This window comes from Labeo rohita, chromosome 4, assembly GCF_022985175.1.
Source record: "Labeo rohita strain BAU-BD-2019 chromosome 4, IGBB_LRoh.1.0, whole genome shotgun sequence".
NCBI lineage: Eukaryota > Metazoa > Chordata > Actinopteri > Cypriniformes > Cyprinidae > Labeo > Labeo rohita.
Genome location: NC_066872.1, coordinates 42,402,463 through 42,427,434, shown reverse-complemented (window position 1 = coordinate 42,427,434; position 24,972 = coordinate 42,402,463). Strand labels below are relative to the sequence as shown.

The 24,972-nt window shown below is 36.8% G+C and overlaps 1 protein-coding gene across 2 annotated transcripts; it reads right to left on the bottom strand.

Moving 5' to 3' along the window:
* Window positions 1–12,225: 12,225 nt before the first annotated feature.
* Window positions 12,226–24,368, bottom strand: vegfab (vascular endothelial growth factor Ab). 2 transcript variants are annotated; one of them, XM_051107382.1, is made up of 8 exons: window positions 23,015–24,368; window positions 21,712–21,754; window positions 20,935–21,131; window positions 20,597–20,673; window positions 20,212–20,244; window positions 17,442–17,507; window positions 15,293–15,439; window positions 12,226–13,718 (listed from the first exon to the last, which is right to left on the bottom strand). In XM_051107382.1, exons 1-8 carry the CDS (start codon window positions 23,180–23,182, stop codon window positions 13,697–13,699), a joined length of 753 nt encoding a protein of 250 aa, XP_050963339.1. In that variant the 5' UTR covers window positions 23,183–24,368; the 3' UTR covers window positions 12,226–13,696. The 2 variants fall into 2 exon arrangements, with proteins under 2 accessions (XP_050963339.1, XP_050963340.1); XM_051107383.1 differs by lacking the exon at window positions 17,442–17,507 and having other exon boundaries at window positions 23,015–24,346.
* Between the last annotated feature and the right edge of the window lie 604 nt (window positions 24,369–24,972).

Below are 24,972 nucleotides of genomic sequence, written 5' to 3'. Positions count from 1 at the left end.
AACTAAACAGGCTTATCGGCTTTTAACAGGGAGGAGAAACTGCTTACAGTATCTTTGTTATTGATGTCAAAGGTTGTGCGTCTAATCAAACTCATTGTTCGGACACAATGTCGTTTGGTAGAAGCTAGTCAAACTAGCCAGGTGCTCTTGCCAGGCTCTGTGAACTGCCATCATCCTTAAAGAAAATGAGCAAAACTACACAAGGTAAAAAAGAGAAGACAAAAATGATATTAAATATAGATTCAGCTGCAGAGAGGATAAAAATGTAATGCCACAATGTGTTTTGTGCAGCGGATTAATGGCATAAAATCATCAAAAGTCAAACGAAAAGCAAAAACTTTCAAGACAAACCTGCATATGTTGAGTTTTGACAAAATAAAGTAATGAAATTGAACACAATGCAATTATACTTATAATTTGCAATGCAAAATGCCAAAAAACACTACAGTAGTCAACATTTAAAGTGGATCAGAACCTTTCATCAATGTTGTCCTAAAACCAAAACGATACCCGTTCTTGTCAAAGGACAACTTTGATTAACTTTTTTGATCCACTTCAAATATTGACTACTGTAATTTTATACAACCAAAATACAACATTGTGAATATGTGACAATAAAAATGTTTCATCACAAGGTGAAAATGTTACATCAATTTAACAACATAAACCCATAAGTGTGCTTGCTTGCTGGGAAGTGTGTGATAAAGAGAGAGACAGGAACAGTCAGTGAAAGAGTGCCGGTGAAGTGTTGAGGTCAGGTCAGTATATGGGTCACATACTTTGAGCTGATTTATTACACTGTTGCAGTTCCGCTTTGATTCTGTTCATGCAAAGGTGAAGCAAACATCTGTATAGCGGCTACCTTCCTCTCTCTAGTGTGTGTGTTCATACAGATATAGTTTAAGGGCAAACTGTCTCTCTAAGTTACTTTTGTACGTGCATCCATCCTTTTTGATCTATTTTTAATGCACTGCATGATTACAGCAACAAAGCAAAGGCTAATGAGATCTGTGTGTGTTCAGCCTCTCTGTGTGTCTCCACTTGGAAGAAATCAGATACTCTGCGCTCTCGGCGCAGCTGATCGCATACCGGCCTGTTTCAAAGCGTCCAGATACAACGTGAACCCTGGCCGCCCACCAAAAACCGCTTTATAACCTTTATAAACACACATGCACACACAGACGCAGATTAAGGCCTGTCATTCAGACCTCGAGCCACCAGGACACAAATGTTTGTAGTTGCGGTATGACTCTAGAGACATGCACACAATGCGTCTGACCGGCCGGTCTTTCTCGTCGTTTCTAACGCACACACACATTGTGTCTGTTTCAGCTGAGACATTTGATATTTCGAGATGTACTGTCTGTGTTTTAACTGACATAACTGACATAACCTCTAAATTAGAATTCTGTCATCATGTTGTCATGCACATGTGTGTTGTTATAGTGACAAAATCGCCAGTACCAAAACATCCAGGATGCACAACATTCTTAAAAATTAATTCATCTTAAAAAAGAACCTTTTGTGGAATGGAAAGGTTCCATGGAATTGAAAGAGTCGTTCGCACAAAACTGAAAATTTGCAAACAATTGACTCTCCCTCAGGTCATCCGAGATGTAGATGAGTTTGTTACTTCATCCAAACAGATTTGGAGAAATGTAACACTTGGTCACCAATGGATGCTCTGCAGTGAATGGGTGCCGTCAGAAAGAGAGTACAAACAGCTGATAAAAACATCGCAATAATCTGCAAGTAATCCACACCACTCCAGTCCATCATTTAATGTCTTGTAAAATAAAAAGATCTGCATATTTCTCTCCTGATTTAGACAAGAGGATTTTTTTATAACTGGAGAAAGCAATATTATATTAATAATATAGAGGACATATATTAGCAGAAAGCCATGGTTTGAAGTCTTAATGATGAATTTGTTTCACATAGCTTTCACTTCACAAGATGTTCATTGAGTTTCTTGTGGATTATTGTAATGTTTTTATCAGCTATTTGGACTCTTAATTCTGACGGAACCCATTCACTGCAGAGGATCCTTTGGTAAGTAAGCGATGCTAAATTTCTCCAAATCTGTTACTTTAAAAGAACCTTTTTTTTTTTAGAATCTTTTGTGGAATAGAAAGATTCTAAGGGTGTTAGAATAAAGGTTCTTTATGGAACCATAGATGCCAATAAAGAACATTTACATTTAAAAGTGTAAATGAAAGACCAAAAAAAGTACTATGAAGTTAACCAAGTCTTCTGAAGTCATTCAGTAGTTTTGTGACAGGAATAGCCCGATCAGAGTCATGATTCACTGATTATCTTGCCTTCCACCCAGCTTTAAAATCAAACCTGTTCAAACCTGGTTGATTCAAGCAACATAAGGGTGAGTACATGATGACAAAAAGGTCATTTTGGGGTGAATAATCCCTTCAAGCAATTTAAATTGTCCTTCCTGCGCTTCTTGCTCACTGCTGAATATCAACAAACTCATTTATTTATGAAAACATGAAGTAAATAGTATTGTAAATTCCATTTGGGGCTGAAATTAAATTTAGGTGTACACAGATCTGGATTTAGCTCACTAATGTGTACAAATTGAATTTTTTTTTTTTTTTTTTTTTTTTTTTTTTACATTTATTTGTATAGTGTGTTTACAGATGAGGACATCCCTAAAGTGAGATTTTATCAGATTTATCTCACTTCTGGGTACTTGTGCCTATAATTAGGTATAAAGACATATATATTCACATTACAGAGATCCATGTATATGGTGTGCTGTAAACATTCATACAGCTCTGTGTAGGAGTGTTGTGTACGTCTGATTTCACTGAGTATACATTAACATTCGACACACTTTATTTCAGCTGGCTGTTCGCTAAACACATCAACACATTTCCCTCTGCATGTGGCCGAACAATATATAAATCAAAAAAGTGTATTGCAGAAGGTCTCTGAAAAATGATTTACTGTATCTCAGCGACCACCCAAGCACAGATCCCTCGCTGCATAAAAACATGCATTTTCACCTGCGACCGCTGCCACTTTGTCACCTCAGATAAGCTCTGATCAACTCTATCGCTCAGTGTTGATTTAATGGAAAACCAGCGCTTTGATTGTGTTTAGTACCTATAAAAATCTGAATCACGCAACGTTGAAGCTTGTAAATATTCCTGATGCTGACAAAAAACAGCTGGCTACTTTGATTCAGTAAAACGTGTCATGACTGACTGTGGTGTGTTCATTTTGTGAAAAAAAAAAGTAAAAAGAAATTATTGTGAAAAAAAGTGAAAGCCGATTAAGGGCTAATCTATGTAATTAATAAAATATTATAAGCAATATTGTGCAAATAACTAAAGGATTAGTGGGGAAAATCAAAGCTCTGCTATGGGTGGCAAAACCGTACATTTGACACCTGCAAAACACATTTAAGTCAAAATTCACCCCAAAATCAAGGAAAATAAATGAATGCATGCAAAAGAAAGCATATAATTAAATAAATAAATAAACGCAAAAAAGCTCATTTATATAAAAACACAATAAAGTAACCCCTAATTCTCAACTATAGTGGAATAAAAATACATATTATTTAAAGTTTACATTATTTGTACATCATGGTACACTGATAAAATATATTATTTTACTATTTTATTTTATTTTTTTCTCATTTTTTATTTATTTATTAATTTATTTTTGACAGTGTAGTACTTTAATATATGTTGATTTTAATAAAAATCATTGCGTCCAGACAGGATGAAGTCATTATTGTATTAAAGTAGTCAGAATCATTCACAACAATCTCAAATTCATAGGATGCATTACAGTAATGTGAATTACAAAGAGTTAAAATGATGTAACAATATCGTAAAAAAAAATACTGTTAAATTCTAATGGCATAAATATAGATCTTATCACAATTTAAAAAAACTTGACGCTTCTGCTTACGTTCACGGATAAGCACACACATGCACGTAAAATGATGGAGGCACTTTCTTTATCATTAAAAAGCTTTCAATCATCTTTAATGTGGGAACGGAACACCCAAACACAGAAACACTGAGATCAGCTCAACCCTCGGAAGAGACACTAATCACATGTCAATGATTTGAACAGCCTGGAATGAAGGATTAGATGGAATATGTGTGGAATGCCTTAGACTGGTCTCGTAGCAACACTACAAGACTAATCACTCACTAACACCCCATCACACACATGAGAGGGAAATGAGACAATATGCCAGACAATAGCATGTGCTAAAGAGTCCTGTCTGCACACACACAATATTACGCACTGTCACTCAAAGACAATAAACTCACACCTAAATTACATCCAAAAATGGACAAAACTCAAAAACACTGAGTGAGATTCTTCTTTTTCTCTATTTTTACCCACTAAGTGATATTGCAGCCAAATAGGTCATGATGAGTCACACAAGGCCTTTCACACTGAACTTAATATCTTTTAACCATTTAAAGCCATTTTTAATTCTTTTTTAAGGTCGGTTAGAAAATTTTATGGCGACTTGTTTAGCAACAGACAACAAATAGTAAACTGTCTCAATGCGTATCTTATTATTTTAGTTTGAAAACTCCGGGGTTGCGTTTCAGTGCAAATGGACCAAAATAGGGACTTTTGAAAATGATGCCATTCACTCTGCGTATCCTTGATGACTGTGTAAACAATAACATCATTCTCATTTGTTGCGGCTCATGTAAGAAAAGTAACCATTAAATTGCAAAGTGAAAACTGAAATTACAGTATTTTTACAGCTTCTTTTAAATTAAAACATCTATACATGACTTATGCAGCCTGAATGGTCATGCGACATGCGTTTTTGGTTGTGTAGTGTAGATTGTTTCTAAAACGCAGTGAAAACACCAGTGTAGACGAGGATCGTTTCCATTTTAAAACACCGGGCCTAAGATGTTCTCACATGATGATCTGAAAGTTATGAACAAACATTCTTCAAGTAACATTAATAGAACGTTAATTCAAAGTTATCTGGTCTTTAATGCTCTCTAAACATTATTTATGGAAGATTTTTATGAAATATTTTAGTTTGTCTAGCATTATTTATATGTTACTAAATGTTACTAGTTTCAGATGGTTTAGAGAACAATGAAAAGTAACATTCCCATGTTGGAAAAATTATAAAAATGGAATATTCACATAACAAGGAAAAATGTTTTTAAACATTAAAAAAATGAAATTTTGAACATTCCGAGAACATTCAAAAATCTATGATTTAAAAGCAAACCTTGACTACCCAGCAGGAAACATTTTCCGAACATTATGTCAAGGTTCTCTCAAAGTTATGAACAAACTTTCTTCCAGTAACATTAATAGAATGTTCATTCAAAGTTATCTGGTTTTTAATAATGTTCTGTAAACGTCATTAATTATACATTGTCTATGGAACGTCTCTCTGAAACATTTTAGTCTGACATTCGTCTAACATGTTACTACCTAGGTTCAGATGGTTCAGAGAACATTTAAAAGTAACATTCCTATGTGTGCAAAATTTAAAAATAGAAAATTCACTTTTTTATGTTTAAAATAAGTTTTGAATGTTCAAAGAACATCTGAAATAACGTTTTCATTTTGTTACCAAAACATTCTTAGAACATTTTGTTCGCTGGGTAGAGTGATAAAAAATACTTTTTTTGGTAGTATTTCAGAAAAACTGAGAAAACCACAGCAGATGTCGGTGGAATACTTCTCCAGTCAGCTAGAATAAGCATTTAAATACGCAAATGACAGTATTAACCCAAGGTTTACAAATGCAGAGTGAAATGTGGAAACTTGACTGCCCACGATGAACTAACTCAAAGTATGAAAGTGTGGAATAAGAAAACCCAGAGCTTCATGACACTCAGTTTACTATTTCAAGGGTGAAAGCCCATGAAATCCAGCATAGACTCACGTATTCACTGTAAACTCAAGAGTCACAGAGATCCAGCAAGCATAAAGAGAGATGCAAGAGAGCCTAAAGAAACCCCTGAGTGTTTATTTCAATGCAAATGAGAGAATTTGTCTCTGTGTTTGTGTGTGTGTGGACGACTGTGTGTTTAGTCTTGCAGATGTTGATGGAGTGTGCGCTGGTTGTTTATACCATTTCCAAAATGTGTGATCTAAGAAAAACTGCTTGTTTATCTTTGGTGTAAGAAAGACGTGGACGGAGAGAGCGGTTCAGAGGACAGATCCAGGGAAAATAAGCACAACTTGTACATACTTAACGCTTGTACGGACACACACAGAGATGAGCAGTCCTGGGCTTCCCTCCACGCTGGAGTCATTTCACAGATATGTTCCATGCCTACTTACATTACATTTGACCAAAATTCCCTCTTTCGTTCTCTCAAGAGCATGACATCAGCTTAATGCATAATAATTATCTTCTTAAACGAAACTGGGAGGTTGGAGGAAAAAAAACAAACCCAGTTTCAAAATTAAATGCAAAGCTTTTCTTTGCCCTTTGCATTGAAACCCAGGTTTAAAAGACATTTAGCTGGGTAAAGAGCCGATTGAAAAACCTTACGGCGTGATTCATTGTTTGACTCATTCTATGATTCATTTATGTAAGCATTGATATTTTTGCAGTGGTTTATCCCCCAGAAGTGCTTTTTAATGTGGCATAAACGTATTTACACTGAATTTAAAATTGTAGGAAACAATGTATCACACGTTGGAATGCTACTTCTGTTTAAATAAATAAAAAACTGTATTTGTTTTTATTTCCATGCACCAGCAGAAAACAAAACCTGCATGGAAGACAACAGCGAGGTTTATGGCGGCTCCAATAAACGTTGCAAAGCTGTTTCTACTGTAAATCTCTGAATGGGGTAAAAGAAAACTTTGGCTCTGTTAATAAATAAAATAATTAAAATTAGAATCCGTTTTCTTCAAATATACTTTTTAAAAAATATATTTTTACTGTTTTTAGGCCGCAATATTAGTGAATTTCAGCCTTCAGTATAATTCTGTAAAATAAAATGTAATCTAAATTATGGCTAATAACTGTGTGATTATACCACTTTATATTGTGCAGTTCATTGAGAAAAACTTCAAATTACCTATAAAATCACATGGTTCTAATGCAAAACTAATCTCACATATCTGGCACTTCAAAAGGCACTCAACTCATAATTACACATGCTTAGCAATAATAGAATATGATTATACTGAATGTTAGATAAGAGATAAAGCCTGCATTTATCATTTTTAATATCTGAGATTATTTTGGGGCACTTAAAGCGATGCTTTTGCCCCAAGCCCTGGTTAATTTCTGACTTGTCTATGCAGGATAAAAAGGTAAAATGCATTAAACAGCAAAACATGGCTGTATATTTCAGGAAATAAATGACATTTCCTCATAATAAATCCACTTTGATTCCGGTTGGAGTGTGTGAAACACTTGTTTATATGTTTTACACAATGTAACAGTGTTTTGTTCGGGATCAAAGCTCATTTCTCACGGAAGGGATCTGAGTTTCAATTCAAAGTCACCATGCCTTACAAACCTTACATAATCTATTAGCAAACTTAAGTGAATTATACAGGCTGTCAGAAAACAATCCATTTGACTCTAAACTCTGAAAGCGTTCTTCAAGCAAATGTTTAATCCACCAAGCTTTCCATCATAAAGGCTGACGAGGATATTTCATACTGATAATTGAATCACTCCCACTCTTTGACTCACTTTCCTAGAGGGCATTTCCTTTCTCTGAAAACGTTGCCAAGAAAATGTTAAATATGGACGTGTTTTATAGGATTGATGACTTAATGGTGGTTAGTAGTATGTGTGAGTGAGCACGCACCTAATCTGATGCTTTCTCTCTTTCTTTTTTTCTTTCTCTCTCTCTCTCACACACACACATACAGGTGTGAGACGTGGACAGATGAGTAATGATGCCATTGGACAATTGTATGTTCCTGACAGAGTGCACGTCTCTACTGTAGGGCGTGGACTGCCTCTGATTTTTAAAGACGCAGACCTTGGTCACGCCACACTGTTGGAAACGAGGGTAAATTCCAGTTTATTTTCAGCGACTTGACAATTACACATGGCACCAATTTATGACCGCTCGCTAAACAATAAAATCAATGTCAAGAACTGTAAGACTGAGCACTGTGCCTCTCTGATCTATACGTTCTAATGGATCTCAAACCAAATTTTCATGCATTTATGCACATTTATGCATTCGTCAGACGTTTGTATCCAAAATAGGTCGTTTGCAAAGTAACCACGAAAATTATTTCAACCCTGCCACAGTAAGTTTAGAGTTCATATAATTTGACCTGACAGCTGATTAGTTATGGCAGAATGGCAGTTTTTGTGCAGTTGTGCGATTAAATTTACTTGTTTAATCTTTTTAAAATTTCAGGGTTCAGTGTTTTGCGGTTGAAAGTACGTGCAAAACATGGCAGTTTTACACTAGGCATTATTTCGTTAAAATTGCACAGATTTTTTTTCTCTTAAAAGAGTTGAATCAGCAATATAACTGCATTTATTCATCACAAAATGTGAGAAAAGTACTTTTGAACTTAGTGTTTGAAACATATGATGTCTGCAGAGCAAGACTGAATGCAAAAGCAAAAACTAATTCGGCATATTATCAGTAATTATGTGGACAGTGCATGATATTTTAATTTTAATGTTAATTAAAGCATGATTTGAGTGGAATTACATTGTAATTAAACCCCCCAAATTAACAGGCAGTAAAGAATGAGAACATGCAAACAGTCTCAGTGTTTTTGTTTTGATATTTTTTTTGAAAGTTTGTTCATTATATTAAATAAATGTGTAAATATTTAATATTTAAAATAAACATAGTGTTACACACTAAAATAAGTTACATTTATTAAAACACCGGTAACACTTTACTATAAGCACACATTTGTTAATGCTTAACCTAAAATGAACTATCAATTTGCAATGTTTCTTGCAGCATTTATTAATGTTTTATTCATGTTTTTTGTTCACAGTGCATTAACTAATTTTTGGCAATACTTCGATAAAACATTAGGGATCAGTTCTCACTATTAATTAGTTGCTTATTTGCATGCATATTACTAGCCTTTAAAGTTGTCCAAATTAAGTTCTTAGCAATGCATATTACTAATCAAAAATTAACTTTTCATATATTTACGGTAGGAAATGTACAAAATATATTAATGATCTTTACTTAATATCCTAATGATTTCTGGCATAAAAGAAAAATTGATCAGTTTGACCCATACAATGTATTGTTGGTTATTGCTACAAATACACCTGTGCTACTTATGGTTTTGTGGTCCAGCGTCACATATCAGTTTTTGGCACATTCTGCATGACCATATTCTGCATTCCTTAATCCTAAGAAGAACTTAACAACTTCCTTACTATTTACAAACTGTAATGCAGTTAACCATTGTTAACAAATGAAACCTCACTGTATTTGGTATTACCAAATACCAAAAACCATGACTAAGACAATCCAGCTCATTATATCAATAACAAGTCATGGGGACATGGCAACCTTTACTGAGAATGAACCGCCTTCTCTCTGATTGGACAAAACACATAAAAAATCTAGGATTTAAACCTGCAACCTCCCGGTTCATGTCATTTAACTCTAAGTTCAACTGATAGGGTAAAGTTCACCGGTAGATCCAACTAAAATGACGGTTTACGCGGGAGACGTGAACCTGCCACCCTAAAATTCCTCCTCTAATCACAGCTTAAGTCACTTACAACATTCTTGGGGTATTTAAGTGGCCGAAGGAGCCTGTGCAGGTGGGGGGAGGGTGGCAAGAGGATTATCTTATATTTCATAGGTAGTGTAAAGCTGCTGCTCTTAAGTGCTTCACGTGGTTATATTATGTCAAACATATCGGCTAATCTAGTATGAGCGGAGCGGTGCTCAGGTTAAAATCAGCTGTTTCAAAACAAACATCGCAAACTTCCACAAACCGCTCTTAAACCTAAGCCTCATTAACACTGATCTACTGATGGCTGCCATTCTAATGATCACATGGACCTGTCGGCTCAGGTTTAGCGAGATGGATGGGAAATTTCTGGAATGGTAACGGTTAGTTGAACATTTGTATGTTTTATAGAGTTTAACAAACCAAAACATTCCTACATAATGTTCTCCGAGGCTGAACTGAACCACGTGGTGGACACACTCTGGATAAAAATACAGTTTTAAAAGTGGAATCTGAGTGATGCAACTCTAGGCAACATGTAAAACAGCTAATAAAATAATCAAGCATTGTTTTTAGGCAGGTGACATGCATTTCTTGAGAGAACTTTAGAAAAAAATGTAGCTATTCTGTTCCTGACTAGATGGAATGAACTTGTTTCTCAAATGCAAATTAAATTTCAGTGTGAATGGTTTTCTGTTGAATATAGATTCAACTGAAGGTAAAAGAAAGCAGTTGAAATCCGAGGAAGGGATCTTGACAACAACTGCAGCTCAGTATGAACTTTGAGCCAGTGACTTTGAACAATGTCATTGGAAAGTATAAACCCCAACAACAGGAAGTAGAAAACACTGAGAAATGGGATGTGGCTAATGCAATACTCTACAGTATGTATAGATACATTAGATACATGCAGGAGCACCAGTTTTTGGCACCTGTTTAATGTGCAGATGATGACAATTTTCAGTTGATTCAAGATGATTGGACCACAAAATGTACACCCTAGTAAACAACTAGCTAAAAATACATTTATTTTATACTTCAAATCCATTAACATATTTTTGACATATCACTTAAAACTTACTAATATGAAATTACAATTAAACTTTATACATACGAACATGCAAAAAAAAAAAAAAAACTGCTGTGGTGTAAAAATAAATACATTGTTGCTCTTTGTGTGCGGGATTCTTTTGTGACAACAAAAAACTCATAAGTCCAAGGCACTCGAAAATGTGAAAAATATAAAAAGCCTTCATTCACATGGCTTTAAAGTTAAAAACAACTACACCGATGCGTTGCGGCTAACTCGCCTTCATAAGGGTGCTCGACAACGTTTTTGCATGCAGATGTGTTGTTTTTAACTTTAAAGCCATGTGAATAAAGGCTTTTTATATTTTTCAAATTATTTGAGTGCCTTGGACTTATGAGTACAATTAAACTTAGAAATAAATGCACAAAATAAATGCATTTCAAATACATTTTAGTATTTTTTTTTTTTTTTACTAGGAAAATTTCTAAAGTTTACCTACAAGAAATAAGGTCGGATATGCTCCTGAATGACCTTAATGCTTCTGGAGTCATGAGTTATGCAAGAATATTGTCTAGTTTTAAAACATGTAATAAATAACTGGCTGATAACCTCAAAAGGAACCTAAACACTCAATATTGCAGTTAGGGCTGGGTATTGACACAAATTTCACAAATTTCGATTCGATTTCTATTCACAAGCTTGCGATATTGATTATTTTGGATACATATCAGGTACGGTATATGGCAAATTTTGTCTGTAAAATATAGGCTAAATGAGATTCAGCTGGTATTATATTATAATACTGGGTTTAAAATAACTGATTTGTACTTATACGTTTTTATAATAATAAAGTTATAATACTAACTTTACAATGACATAATTATATTTCTACTCCAACTCATTTTTTGAAATGTAAACATTTAAATGGAGACATGACGGATTTATTCAAACGTAAATTAAATATTAAACGACAGTAAAAAATTATAATGAATATGTTATAAGGTGCATATATTTAGCAAATTCACCTCTCGATGACTAACAAGCGAATGTTTTTTTCTGAGGTAACCTAAATGTGACGTTATATGATATTGTTTACAAGCTATTTACGCCTTTCCGCCATTGAAACACGGATTGAGGATTACATGAGACAGGTTAGGGATTTCGGTAAGTTGCACACTTTCTTTTAACATACCTTCAGACGTTCATTCATGTTTTTTCGTGCTGAAACTGGTTAAAGCAGATGAGATGATCAGTTTACAGCAATTACAATTACAGTAATATTGTAATAAAATGAGCATAATTTGAATTCGGGGCTTTGTATGATATAAAAATTAAAGCACAATGCGTATTGCAATTTATTGGATGGGAGGCGCTAATGTTCCGTTATGAAAACAGACTAGGCTAATCGATATTAAAACAATATTTTTTACCCAGCTCTAAAACTGCAATTAATAAACAGTAATACTAACCAAACAAACAGCTATGCAAAGTGTTTTCATGAAATGTCACACATCAAGAGTTTTCAAACAAGATTTTATAGAAAAAAGGCAATATAATTTGAAAATAAATATGCTGTACTACAGTACACTGACACAAAAAAGATGTTAATATTCAACATATTTACATTGCGTAAATAAATAATGTAAAACTCCAATCAAATCAAACCACATCTGAGAGCATACTGTTTCAGCTTGTTAGATCTTATTATAGTAGAAGTAAATGGCGACGTGGGCTTGGCCTATATTTACATTTGGCTGCTATATTGTTATTCAATACGTATGTCACACTGACATCAAGACTGTTTTGCCAAAACGTACTCACACATGCACGCGCACAAACATATGCACACGAAATCACATTTACACGGTTTGTTTGTTAGAGATCACACAGCACACACATATCTGCAGCAAGGCGGCAAAGTCAAGGCAGCTGGCAACACAACTCACTGATCAGTATTAGGAATGTTTCTCTGCTCATCTACGGAAAATAAAAACAGGATGAAAAGCAGACAGCAGTGGAGGTTTGCAAACAAAAAAGGGCGAAAAGATCCATCTTAACATAACACTGCACATAAATAGGTCAAATTAAATACAAAGAGACAGAATACTGAAAATATTCTAAAATTAAAAAAAAAAAAAAAATCATAAATTACTGAATTGCTTAGGGGAACAGATTTGGACTAAAATTCCAAGACTAACTGAACGACAACGAAAAACCTAGCACAAAATCGTCATCTTAAATCCCCAGTAGTGTGGAAGTATGGAGTCTAATCACACCATCTACGTAAAGTGGTTTCCAAACATGTCAAAGAATGAATATCCCTTTAAGGAGTGAATACGACCAAAATCCTCTTGGGTTTGCCTCGTCAAGGTCATAGCTCTGGTGCAAACATTTACCACAGCGGCCAGCGGGTTTCCATGGCGTGGCTGTGTGACATTCCGACGACGGAAATAAGTTCAGTTTTCCATCAAAACTCCAGTCATTTGTCCGTCTCTAAAAACACAAGCATTGTTCTCAGTGTTCACGTACTGGGAGGAATGATTCCACAGTGCGTAGTGGACGCTGACGCATTTTGCAGTCCTCCAAACATTTCGTTTGCGCTTTAGATTCACATGAAAAACTGCACAGCAGACCCAAATCCAGTGATGTGTTTCGTTGAGTGATTTCGAGTACGACTTTACGCACGCCAGCCGACATCAGAAACATTTACGCAGGTCTTTTTTCTGAAGACCCTTTAGCAGCAAATCAGATCCTGTGCTTTCAGTCTCTCGCTTCGCTTAACACACACGCATGAAAATCATGAAAATATACAGAGAGAACATTTCATTGACTGTTAACCCCCCACCTCCCCAAAAAACCCTTCACTTCATTCGCTCAATATCTCCGGGACGGAAAGTTCCAAAGTTCAAAGCTGAAAGTTCAAAGTGCTGTGAATAATTGTGAAATATTCCTTCATGTCAGAGTCCATTCTCAAGTCAGTTCAGTTCACCTCCTTGGTTTGTCACATCTGGGGGAATAAGTGGAAAAATCACGCGTGAAATCTCTATAATGTCTCATTTATTTACTCTAGACTGGAAGACTAAACCTTCTGCCAAAAAGGTTCCTTCTCACAAAGTATCTTCTACAGTTTCAGATTTATACAACTCAAACATTTCTCATTAAATTTTATCTTTAACTATAAATTTTATTGTTTTCCATACATAACTAAATTAAAGATGCAGCAACTGTGCACAGGGTTTGTACAGATACTGTAAAATGAAATTCCAGGACTTTTAAGGACTTTTCAAGCACTACGTTTTTGATTTTCAAGGACTTCAATCATCTCACTTATCAAACATTGTCTACTCTTTCAAATGAAAACCTTGGTTAATTTTCTTTTTTTTTTTAAAGGGATTTGTATTTGCACATACTTTCTTTTTCTTTATTTTGTTTTTATACTGTTTAATAAAAAACATCAGAAAAAAATATTTGTGAAACCACTCCAAAATCTTGATCTGAAACAAATGATTTGCGATCCCTGCTCTGAAGTCTCAAACTGAATCAAATGATTCACAAACCTCCATCGAAGTCTTGATCTGAATCAAATGATTCATGAACCTGCTCCAAAGTTCCGATCTAAATCAAATGATTCACAAACCTGCACCGAATTCTTGATCTGAATCAAATGATTTGCGAACCTTCTCTGAAGTTCCAATCTGAATCAAATGATTCGTGATATGCGAAGTTCCAATCTAAATCAAATGATTTAGATCCCACTCTGGTGGGAGTCCCGATCTGAATTAAATGATTTGCGATATGTGATCTGATTGAAGCACCTTGAAACTAGTTTACCTGATTTGGAGTGTTGAAAAACTCAGTTTTCTGAGTCACCATTACTATGTGCTTTTTAAAATCGTTACGCGCAATGTCGAAATTCAAAAATAATTGGCTCTTTTAATTTGATTTGTTTTTTTTGCTAGTGAATTACTTGAAATGAATGATCGAAGTCACAAGTTTGAATTAATCGGAGCAGTTCCAGCGTAAATGACTCACTCAATTGATTCAGTTCATCTGTTCTTCTTTTCGTGTCTTCAGCCATGTTTACAAGACTTTGTCAGTACTACTACTGGCTTAGCTCGCTAGTTTTGTTTAATTCTGTTTTTTTTACTAGTTGTGAATTTTGTGTGAAAAAATATTACAGAAATATATATAAAAATGAAATGTCATAGATACATTGTCTTTCAATAATTCAAGCACTTTTTAAGTACCTCTTCAGGAATATTGCTATTTTTAAGGGTTTTCCAGGCCTTACATTTCAAAAAGTCAAATTCAAGTACTTCATGCACTTTAAGCATCTTGTATGAACCCTGTGTGCAGCATGGACATTCTACCAAATAACTCAATTTGAGCTCTATAGAAATAAGAAAGCCACAGAGCTTTGGTAGGTTAATGATGACAGAATTCAGATTGAATTATTGCTTTAAATAAAAGAGCATCTTCTGAGCAATACATCTTTTGTCAAGGGACAATGCATAAAAGAGGAAGGCCAGTCTTGCACTAACATGTGTATATACACAAGCAGGTGTAGATGCACAAACACACCTGCAGGTCCGTTCGTTGAGTTCTAGTTGTCTAGACCTGCAGTCGGCTTCAGAGTTTTTACAGGAGCACAGACACGTCTCGGGGTCTTGAATAAACAACCTTCTTCTCCTTTCAGAGCATGTAGAACAGCAAGGCTCACACTGAGTACTGAAAAGAGACAGAACGAGAGAATAGGAGAAGGTTTGGGGGAGATTACAGCTGACACATATCATGAGAAATACTATTAAACACTTTCACCCAAACACACACACACACAGGCACTCGGTGAGTCAAGCAGTACGTTTTTTTTTTTTTTGAGCCACCCTCGTCTGGTTCAACGGTTTTGCCCCTTCTGAGGGTCCGAGGGGGTTTGGTAGAGTGTGATAGCTGAAGTTAGGCAGGATGTGGCCATGCACCTGCAAGCTCAGTTGATGCAAGAAAATAATGAAAACAACAATAAACTGTTTCAGAAAAGCACACTGGAATAAAAGTCAGAGAGAGCGCAGTGCATGAAAATCCAGGGGTTTTGTTTATTGTTTGGATCAGGGTCATTAGGACACATGTACAGTACAAAACGCAAAACGACTCCTAGAGGAAGATTCACACTTATTTTGAGCCCACTGACCTTATCTGAAGCCAATATTTCTCTGAGGACAGGCTTATCAAAGACACACATTTAACCTTGTCTTCAAATCACAACAGTGTCAAAACCTTTGTACACTGAAAAACATGCACAAGATTTTATTTCACCTATTGAGAGAAAGAGGAACTTGGCTTAGCTCTAAATTTGCATCCAAATTTGATATTCAGATCTGTTCTGAGAATTTCAAAAATTCAGCGTGAATAGTTGTGGTGCAAAACAACTACTTTCATGCTCTTTGCCTCAAATCTAATTTCATTTCTTAGATGTAAACCCAAACCCCAGCCCTCAGAAAAATACTGACCTCAAAATCGTCAGTCCCACAGGAGCAGACTGTCCCCATGTACGCATTTCTTCGCTCTTTCATTCTCATTGTAACACATTTCATTTCCCAATTACTGGGAGAAGCACCAAAGTAAACAGGCCGTTTGACTTTCGTAATGCTGTGCGGCAGAGCTCGCTCGGCATGACAAGACCAAACTGACAGCAATGAATTAAAAAAACATCTCACACAATCCGTCTCCTATGTCAGAGAGGACCAATGTGAGTGAGATCTAATACAGTTGTGAGAACAGAAAAACAGGAAGCAGCACAAACAAGTTTGTGATTCCAACACAAATATTGTGACAGATTAGTACCATCGACTGAAAGCCATGCTGGGTGGATCGGGTGAGTTTGTATGTCGGCTACCTCCTCACTGCCCACCTCTTCCAATCATAGAGCTTGATTTATTGGGACCTGCGGCACAACTTATAGAGCGCAACTGTAGGGTGCCAGAAATAGAAATCCCATTCATTTTCTAAGACCTATGAGCTCAGAGGCCGTTAAGCGATTGCGCTCTTGCAGATGGTGCTTTTTGCGTTTTCTGCATGACTATTTCCATAAAGCACTGCTAATGATGAAATCCAAGGAGTTTCTATATCCCCAAATCGATGTATATATTTGATTATTCTGCGATAAACATCTCATATAAGATGAATTGTCGCTGTATCATTTATTTTATGCTTGTATTCAATGATTTGTCAGACTTGTTAGTGTATTACGGCGGTTGTTTGGATTACATCATTTACAGTGCTGCATGGGATGAATAATTCATCTTCTCATTAAAGATTATGCTTTTCCAAACTATGTTCTTTGTTCAAATCAAAAGTTGTAGTCATGTGATTCATCTTGTTTTGGTTGAAGGCTTAGAAATGGTTTTTGAAACGAATGGAAAGTGGGTGGTTGCGCTCTACTTGTTGGCACCAAAAATTCCTACGCAATTTGGCCAAACTCGTTAACGTTAATGGTTTTAGCATTTGCTTCGGCATTAGTGAATCAAGCTCTGTGAAAGCAGAGATTGGGCATGTGGTTTCGTGGGATGGTCAGTTTTAATTAAATGGCGGAGGAGCTGATGGATTAATGGCAATTAACGTCCGACAGAAATGCACTGATTAAAGGAGGCATAAAATCTCCTCCCAAATTAATTTGACGACCAAGAGTGCCACACTCAGGTGCAGGTGAGAGGAGGCGAACGCAGAGGTGACGTACAAATCCCGCTTTTTTTCACGGTTTTTCTTTCTCTTTCGCTTTTGGCCTTTGCCCTTCCGGGGTTTTCTGGAAAGGGAACATGACAAACAAAGAAAAACATCGAAAAAACAAGAACTGAATCGGGAGTTGTTGCAAAAGATCATCCAACACAGTCAGATTGCAGTGAACGTAGTGCTAAAATGATCCAGATGGGAACATCAGCAAACACGTCTCTTCTTATTCTTGTATAAGTGCCTGACACAGCAGCAAACTCCGTGGGACGTGAATTAGCAATTAAAAACCAGCCAGGCTCTGTGGGAAAATTTGCCAATTCTTCAAATCCTCTCACACGAAGACGTTTCAATAAATAAACAAAGCATTAAATCTTTAAAAGCTTCAGTGATGTTTGCAGGATTCCTGGCTGGTGCAAAACACTGATTCAATCTGAGCCAAAGCTCAACAGCCACTGATGGATTTTAACTCTCATATTAGTGACTTCTAATTAGTTTTATAATGCATCATAATGATCAATCAGCAAATCAGCAGTATAACAGTATTGGTGACATACACGTCCATTTATCTTTCAGATAGCCGAGGATCCTGGCATATCACATCACACACGTCAGGCAGCAAGAATGTGAACTTTCCCCTATCTCCGAATCACAATATCAGCACGAACTGATGTGCCGCGATCCGTATATGGTTATTTGCATTACGGTTGACCAATATGGGTTTTTCAATGCGTGATGAAAATAAATGGATTGCAAGATATCAAGTTGAAGCCCTTTAAACAAAACATCAGGACTACAAAGTTGAATTCAGGCTAGTTATCTGCGATTCCCTTCCTTGTTTTCATAAGTCAGATTCAATCATGTTATGAGCAACATGCTGAGGAGCAGCCTCTGTGTCAAAGGGCCACTTGTTTACCAGAACCAGAAAGCATTTCAGCTTTTTAACCCCCTAGAGATAACCTCTGACCCGTAACACATCACAAGATCAACACCCTCTGCAATAGCGTCAACCTCAGTAAACTTTCAAACACTTCGGCCCGCATTCTCTGGCGAGAGGGAGTCAATCGAGAGGGGGTTGACTGACCGCTGCGGTATCTCTGAGGAGTGGAAGTCGCCCCATAAACAAAGGCACGAAACGCCGTCTTATCGCCGGATGTAAAGACACTTCAGAGATGACAAGATGCTCTCTTACCTCAGTGAACCTCAGATCATAAAGCAGAGCTTATAGAGATGAATGTGGAGAGAGGGCATTGAACTTAAGGGCGAAACTCACACACCTGTTCACGCAGCTCTTTACACACCTGAGGGGCTCAATTTAGACCTGAGTAACCAGCGTGCAATGACATGAAGGCATCACACGGGAAGTGAGATCAGATAGCGTTGTAAGGGTCAGAGAGTATCTCAGTTCATCTGCAGATGGCTGTATTAACAAAAGCAGTATTTCTGGTCCTTTGCTAGGGCTGGGCGATATACTAAATTATATAATAATGTGCAGTGTATATAATAATTTATAATAGTATAACAATTATAATTAGAATTGGGAGATTAGGATTGAAGAGATTGTCAGAACAATAAGATAACGAGTGAATATCTTTTTTTAATTCATGGCAGAAACAAGCTTGACTTTCTTCACAATTGCAATATTGTATCGCACAATTCAGGCTTTTCTTCTCAGAATTGCGAGTTCATATATCACTATTCTACATTTATATCTAAAATAAAGTCAGAATTGTGAGATAAAAAGTCACAATTACCATGTTTAATATAAGTAAATAACTCATTTTAAAATTATTTTAAAATAAACAAGGCATGTTTTCCACACTATTTTTCACTAAGTAAAGGATATTAATGAAGAATGTATATGTATTATTATTATAAGCGATGGTAATAATTTTTTAACCAAATATGTTAAAGCACTGAATGCATTTATTATTCCGTAATAACAAACAAATAGTTGAATCAGAGCTGTTAGAATGGTTAAACTGATTCCTTGAAATAAATATCTTTATATCACTATTCTATATTTATTTAAGTCAGAATTGTGAGATAAAAAGTCGCCTTTTTAATATAAATAAAAACTAATTTTAATATAATTTTACCACACTATTTTTACATTTAGGAAGAATGTATATGTATTATTATAAGATTATTTTTTTATTAAAGCACTGAATGCATTTATTTTACAGTAATATACAAACTGTTGAATCAAATTCATGAACTGATTCAGCTGAACTGATTCACTGAAATAAATGTGTTTGAAAAAAATTGTTTTAACGTGCTCAATCTTGGGAACACAAAAGGAGTCTAAAGAGCTTCTTTAGAAAACATAGCAGTTAAATAAAAACATATTTACAATGTTCTCTAAATGTATTTTGCTACCAGAAATATCATTTATACCTTCTATACATATCACCCAGCCCTAGCTTTTGTGTAGTTTTAGTTTGACAATTGTGCCTCTAATGACTTTCGAGATCTAAATCACCTATTTGCTCAGTTCATGAGTTTAAAAACAACAATAAAGAGCTCCACTGTTCTCTCACGATCAGATATTATGGCTTTATGTAACATGAAAAGCGAGGAGATGAGATGAAACAAACAGGAAGAAAGGAAAACAGGAAGGAATACACCTAGCTAGAGATAAGGGTGACTGAGATAAAGGCAGAGAGATTAGGAAACGAGAATGAATGCATGAATGACGGAGGTTGAAGATGACAAAATAGAGCGGGAGCAGCAGCATGCACACACATTCAAAATCACCACACAAGAACAACGGCACTCACTTTTCTCTTTTCTCCGGAACATCTTTTCTCAGCCTGAAAGAGCAACACAAAAAAAAAGCGAGACGTTACCTCAGTGAACATGTTTGTTTGTGTGCATGCAACAAACTCACTCGTAATTAAAGACCTGCACACATATCAAAGAGCACAGAAGCGGACAAACGTCCACTTACACCCCTCAGTTATATTAATACAACTAGAAATACGATTATAGAGCAGATAAAATCTGATCTTTTTTTAGTTAGTCCTAAAAATAAATTCTAAAAATGGAGATGTTTTCTCATGGGGTAAGAACAGGGTTTGTATGTACTCTGTAGTAATTACAGTATAATAAGCTATATAAAAAAGGTATCTTTATATGCATGCATGCTAAAATGAGGCTTCTTACCGACACTGGCATTCACTGTGTTCTGCAAAACTCATGAAAAAGTCACCCTGATGACGGAGCGGTTTCACTCTTTTAATCTACAGAAGAAAAGTCATACAATCAGTGTTAGTGTTAAGTGAAAGCTGCATTCAATGCTACCTAAAAAATTGGCTACTCTTATTCAGGAGAAACCCTGTTGGCTTGGCCAAAAAGGGAGAGATAAAGGGTCTAAGTGTGGGAGACAAAGTAAGAGTGTAGGGTTTCCAAAAAGGAGACTTAACAAGATTCAGACGGATAGCGAAAGGAAATAAAATAGAGAGAAAAAGGGTGCAACAGTCTGGAAGTTAGGGGTCTCTGACCTCCAAGGTAATGTTGTATGTGACGGTAGGGGTGCATTCCATCATCTCATCGTTGCAGCACCCAGCACAGCGGGTGAGAACCACACAGGACGGTATGAAGATATGCTCTATGTCATCAGGGTATTCCTGCTGAATTTCCACCAGCACTTCCCGAGGACGGCAGAGAGACTTGTTATACACCTCCATGAATGGCACCACTGCAAGTTAGAGAAAACGGAGAAATCAGTTGCCAAAAGTGTAATCCAGCAGTTGCACCACTGGATGGTCTTTGCTCTTCTTCGAAGCTGACACTGTTTGGAAATCAGGAGCCCTTCTAGGAATTTGTGACTGAGAGGGGCGTCCATTTGAACCGTGTACATTCCTTGTGTTGCACTCTACCTCAGAAAACAAGCTTTAAGTAGCCTGCGTGTGTGTTCTGTACAGTTGCGTGTCTCTTTTTTTGGCATGGGGAAGAAAAACAGTTAAATTAATCATAATTTTAATAAAATCCAGCCTGTTTTTTTTGTGTTTCTTTGGCAGAGATTGAGCAATCAAAGGTTTGGCAATGCTTACTCCAAATTATCCCTTGGAGGTTTGGGTGTTGAGAATTATTACAAACCACACCGGCTTGAGACATTATAATAACTATTACAAATTTATCAGAAACTATGCTTTGTCAGTTTGATTAATGTCAAAGCTTTTCTACACCCGTCCACTGGAGGGCGCTGTGCTCAGGGAATCTGTACGTGTCTAGTCTTTGGATGACACTATTGAGTGCCAAGAAACTTGGCAATTTACCGTCATATGTGCTTCTTCCTCCCTCCCTGGGTATGTAGGCACTCTGTGGAGAACAAAAATGACATTTTAGTCAGAAGTTGGTATATTAAGACTGTTCACTTGCACATACTGATTCACAGTTGCTAATCAAATGAGTCCCAACGGGTTTGACAAGTTATTAACCACTGCATTACCACAGGTTTAGGATGATGCAACAAATTACCTAATTTCATTATAAAGCCGAAGTTCATCATAAAACTTAATAAGAGCTATTCTTTTTTTTGCCTTGGGTATGTGGTTAAACATCACACACACATCACCAACTCAGACTCAAGTTAACTCGGGTTAAGTTGCAAAAAAACGATTTTGACTCCTAATGAGAGACTAAAGATTATAGATGGTATATGTCAATCATTGGACTTTCAGAGATTTTTTTTTTTTTAAATACATCAACCTGTAGAATACAGAAACTGCCAATAAAGAAGGACTCGAGGCTTAGACTTGGCCTTGAAAGACCTGAGACTTAGACTTGGCCTTGATAGTCTTCTGTCAAAACTTAACTTGGGAGTCTGCATTTGAACATTTCACATCTCACAGACTTGAGATTTCGCAAAAGCTCCATGGAGAGACCATGTGCATTTCTCAATGAAGCTTTTTTTCTTCCATTTGAGCCTTTAACAGAGCAGCTTAACTTGGGTTTCGTATGGTTTTACGTATTTTATTGTGAATTAATAGCTGAGAATAACGTTATTCCATTGCAGTAAGTACAAACTACTCATCAAACTGCCTGAATAAACAGTTTTATTGGTATGCTTGGCCTTGAATATAAAGTTTCAAATTTCATTAAGAATGAGTCTGTCTGGTAAAAAAAAAAAAAAAAATGTTCTGAAGGCAGGCTTTAATGACTCATATTTCTACACTGAGATCTCCAGAGGCCGGATATGTTGGTGCCCGGTCCGTCTGAATCGCTACACTGTAGCTGCGCCTTTAAAGCGTAATAATATCACTAAGGTGGCTATGATAGCGCCTTCGCCAAAATCGACGAACTTCCAAACAGTTGAATGGCCACTGATTGTGTATACAGTTGATTTCCCACGGTTGTAGCCGGTCTACAGAGTTAAATGGCTCAGTGTGGGGTGGTCCGATTTGCTTGTTCAAGTGATTTTGAATAGCTTGGCAAAACATGGTCAATGACCTAGCAAGGGGAAACACAAGGACGTCCAATATAGTGGCGCAGGCACATTGCATTCGAAATAACAGTATCTGAAATTCAAGCAATACGTCGAGTTGGTTTTCTACACATGCACAGGCGTATAAAACTTACCTTGACAGCTGAAAAATACAGAAGCGTCACAAGAAATAACTGGAGCACGCGAACGGCAAAGTTCATGATTGAATTTATAAGGCGAATAAATCTTTTCAAAACCCTATCCGATGATAGGCGGACTTTAGCAAACGCATTGGTGAAGGTCTCGGCAAGCAAGTTAGACATGAGTAAAGGCTTCTTCGCAAGACCTATAGGGGCAACAAGAATCCCATGTTGGTCCCACAACACGCACGCAGACACCTGAGAGAGCGAGAGAGAGCGAGCTTGAGGTCCACGGCAAGTACGTTCTAGCGTCTCTCAGCTGTTGCCGATTATTTTCAGAATATCCAGAAATATGAGAATCCAGGACGCAGGTCCTCTCACATTGTTGAGAAGTAAATCAGAATTTTCTTCCAAGGCTATTACAATCCACATCACAAAAGTAATCCCATGCTTAGCCTGCCGCCCGTCTCCAAGTGCGCTGGGTTCATTGGGAACGCAGAATGGATCAGAAACTCACTCTCTGATACAAATCTGGGTATCTTGCAGACACTGTATGTTATTAGCGGAGCGTACAGTGATACCAGAGAGAGCACAAAGGCGCTGAAGGGAGAATGCAAAATCCAAGCGCACTTCTAGTCCCTACGAATGAACGTTGCTTTAATTCCGCTTCCTGTTGGATTTGTCGTCTCGCTCTTGCCGTTATGAATGATCAGGGACGCCGCCGTTCCCCGGTTTTAACGAATAGCTTCAGCTGTCGGTCACTTCGCCAATGGACTCACGCAATTGGACGAGACGTCGCTGTAGGTGTGGCCAGACTCGTGTCAGCATGGACTTCTCGGACGATCAGCGTTCAGATCTTCAATAAAAGAGATTCTCTAAAAGAATGATCAGTCCAGATATTTTTGAACAATGACTGTTGTCCATGGCGATGCTGTATAAATTAGAGCAGCTCTGCGTATTTATCTAAATTCAAAACAGTTTGCTTATACTTCAAAATATCATTAAAATATTGCCTGTTTATTTATTTGGTAAGTAGACGTATACACAGCGGCACAATGTATAGTGAACCATCGCTACAGGATGACTGTACATTATCTTTTATATATTTGTTATTTGTACGCATCAACAGCCGAGTCCAAAAGTCACCACGAATGAAGAAAAAAAATGTTAATTTCGAAATGTCTTGCTCTTTTTGTATAATGATAGAATGAAATAGAGTATAATGTATTTTTAAAATGTAAATAAATAGATATGCATGCATTAACCATAATAAGTAATACCCGCTGCGTAATGCTGGGTTGTACGTGCAGAAACGGTCTACAGTATGTGCGTAATCCCAGTTTGAATATCATCCGCATCACATGACGGCAGCTCTGACGCCTTTTTGGGGCTTCTCGGTCATCTGCAAGGTTGCGTGGAAAACGGAAAGACTGCTAGGTAATGAGGGCGTGATCACATGTGTAAAAGTGTGTGTGTGTCCATCACCACGTACAGGTGTGTGGTGCGCGCACGCGCGCGTAGCAAAGGACCGACTCGCTCCTAGAGCGCGCTGGACATGTGAGCCTCGGTCAGTCCGGCCATCTGGTGGGAGACACTACAACACCACAGTTCGGATTTACAAGACTACATCCCGTTTTCAGACACACACAGATTTGCCTTAAAGTGTCGTTTTATAAAATATATTAAGGGATATGTTTTTTTCAAGACTTTTTTTCATTAGGGTCTCATTAGGGTAAAGTTTTTCCGCATGTGGCAATATCACACGTAGGCAGCTGTGAATCGAGTAAACCCTGGATGCATTTTCATGGATAAGTGCTTTGGAACAAAATCCATTTCTCATCTTATTACACATACAAAAAATTCTCACTCGCTTGGTTTATGAGACTAAAAGCGTTGTATATGCTTTCTCTTCTTTTAATAATATTTTAAAAGTTCCACATTCATTTGGTGTACTGCAAGTTGCATTGGCGCCA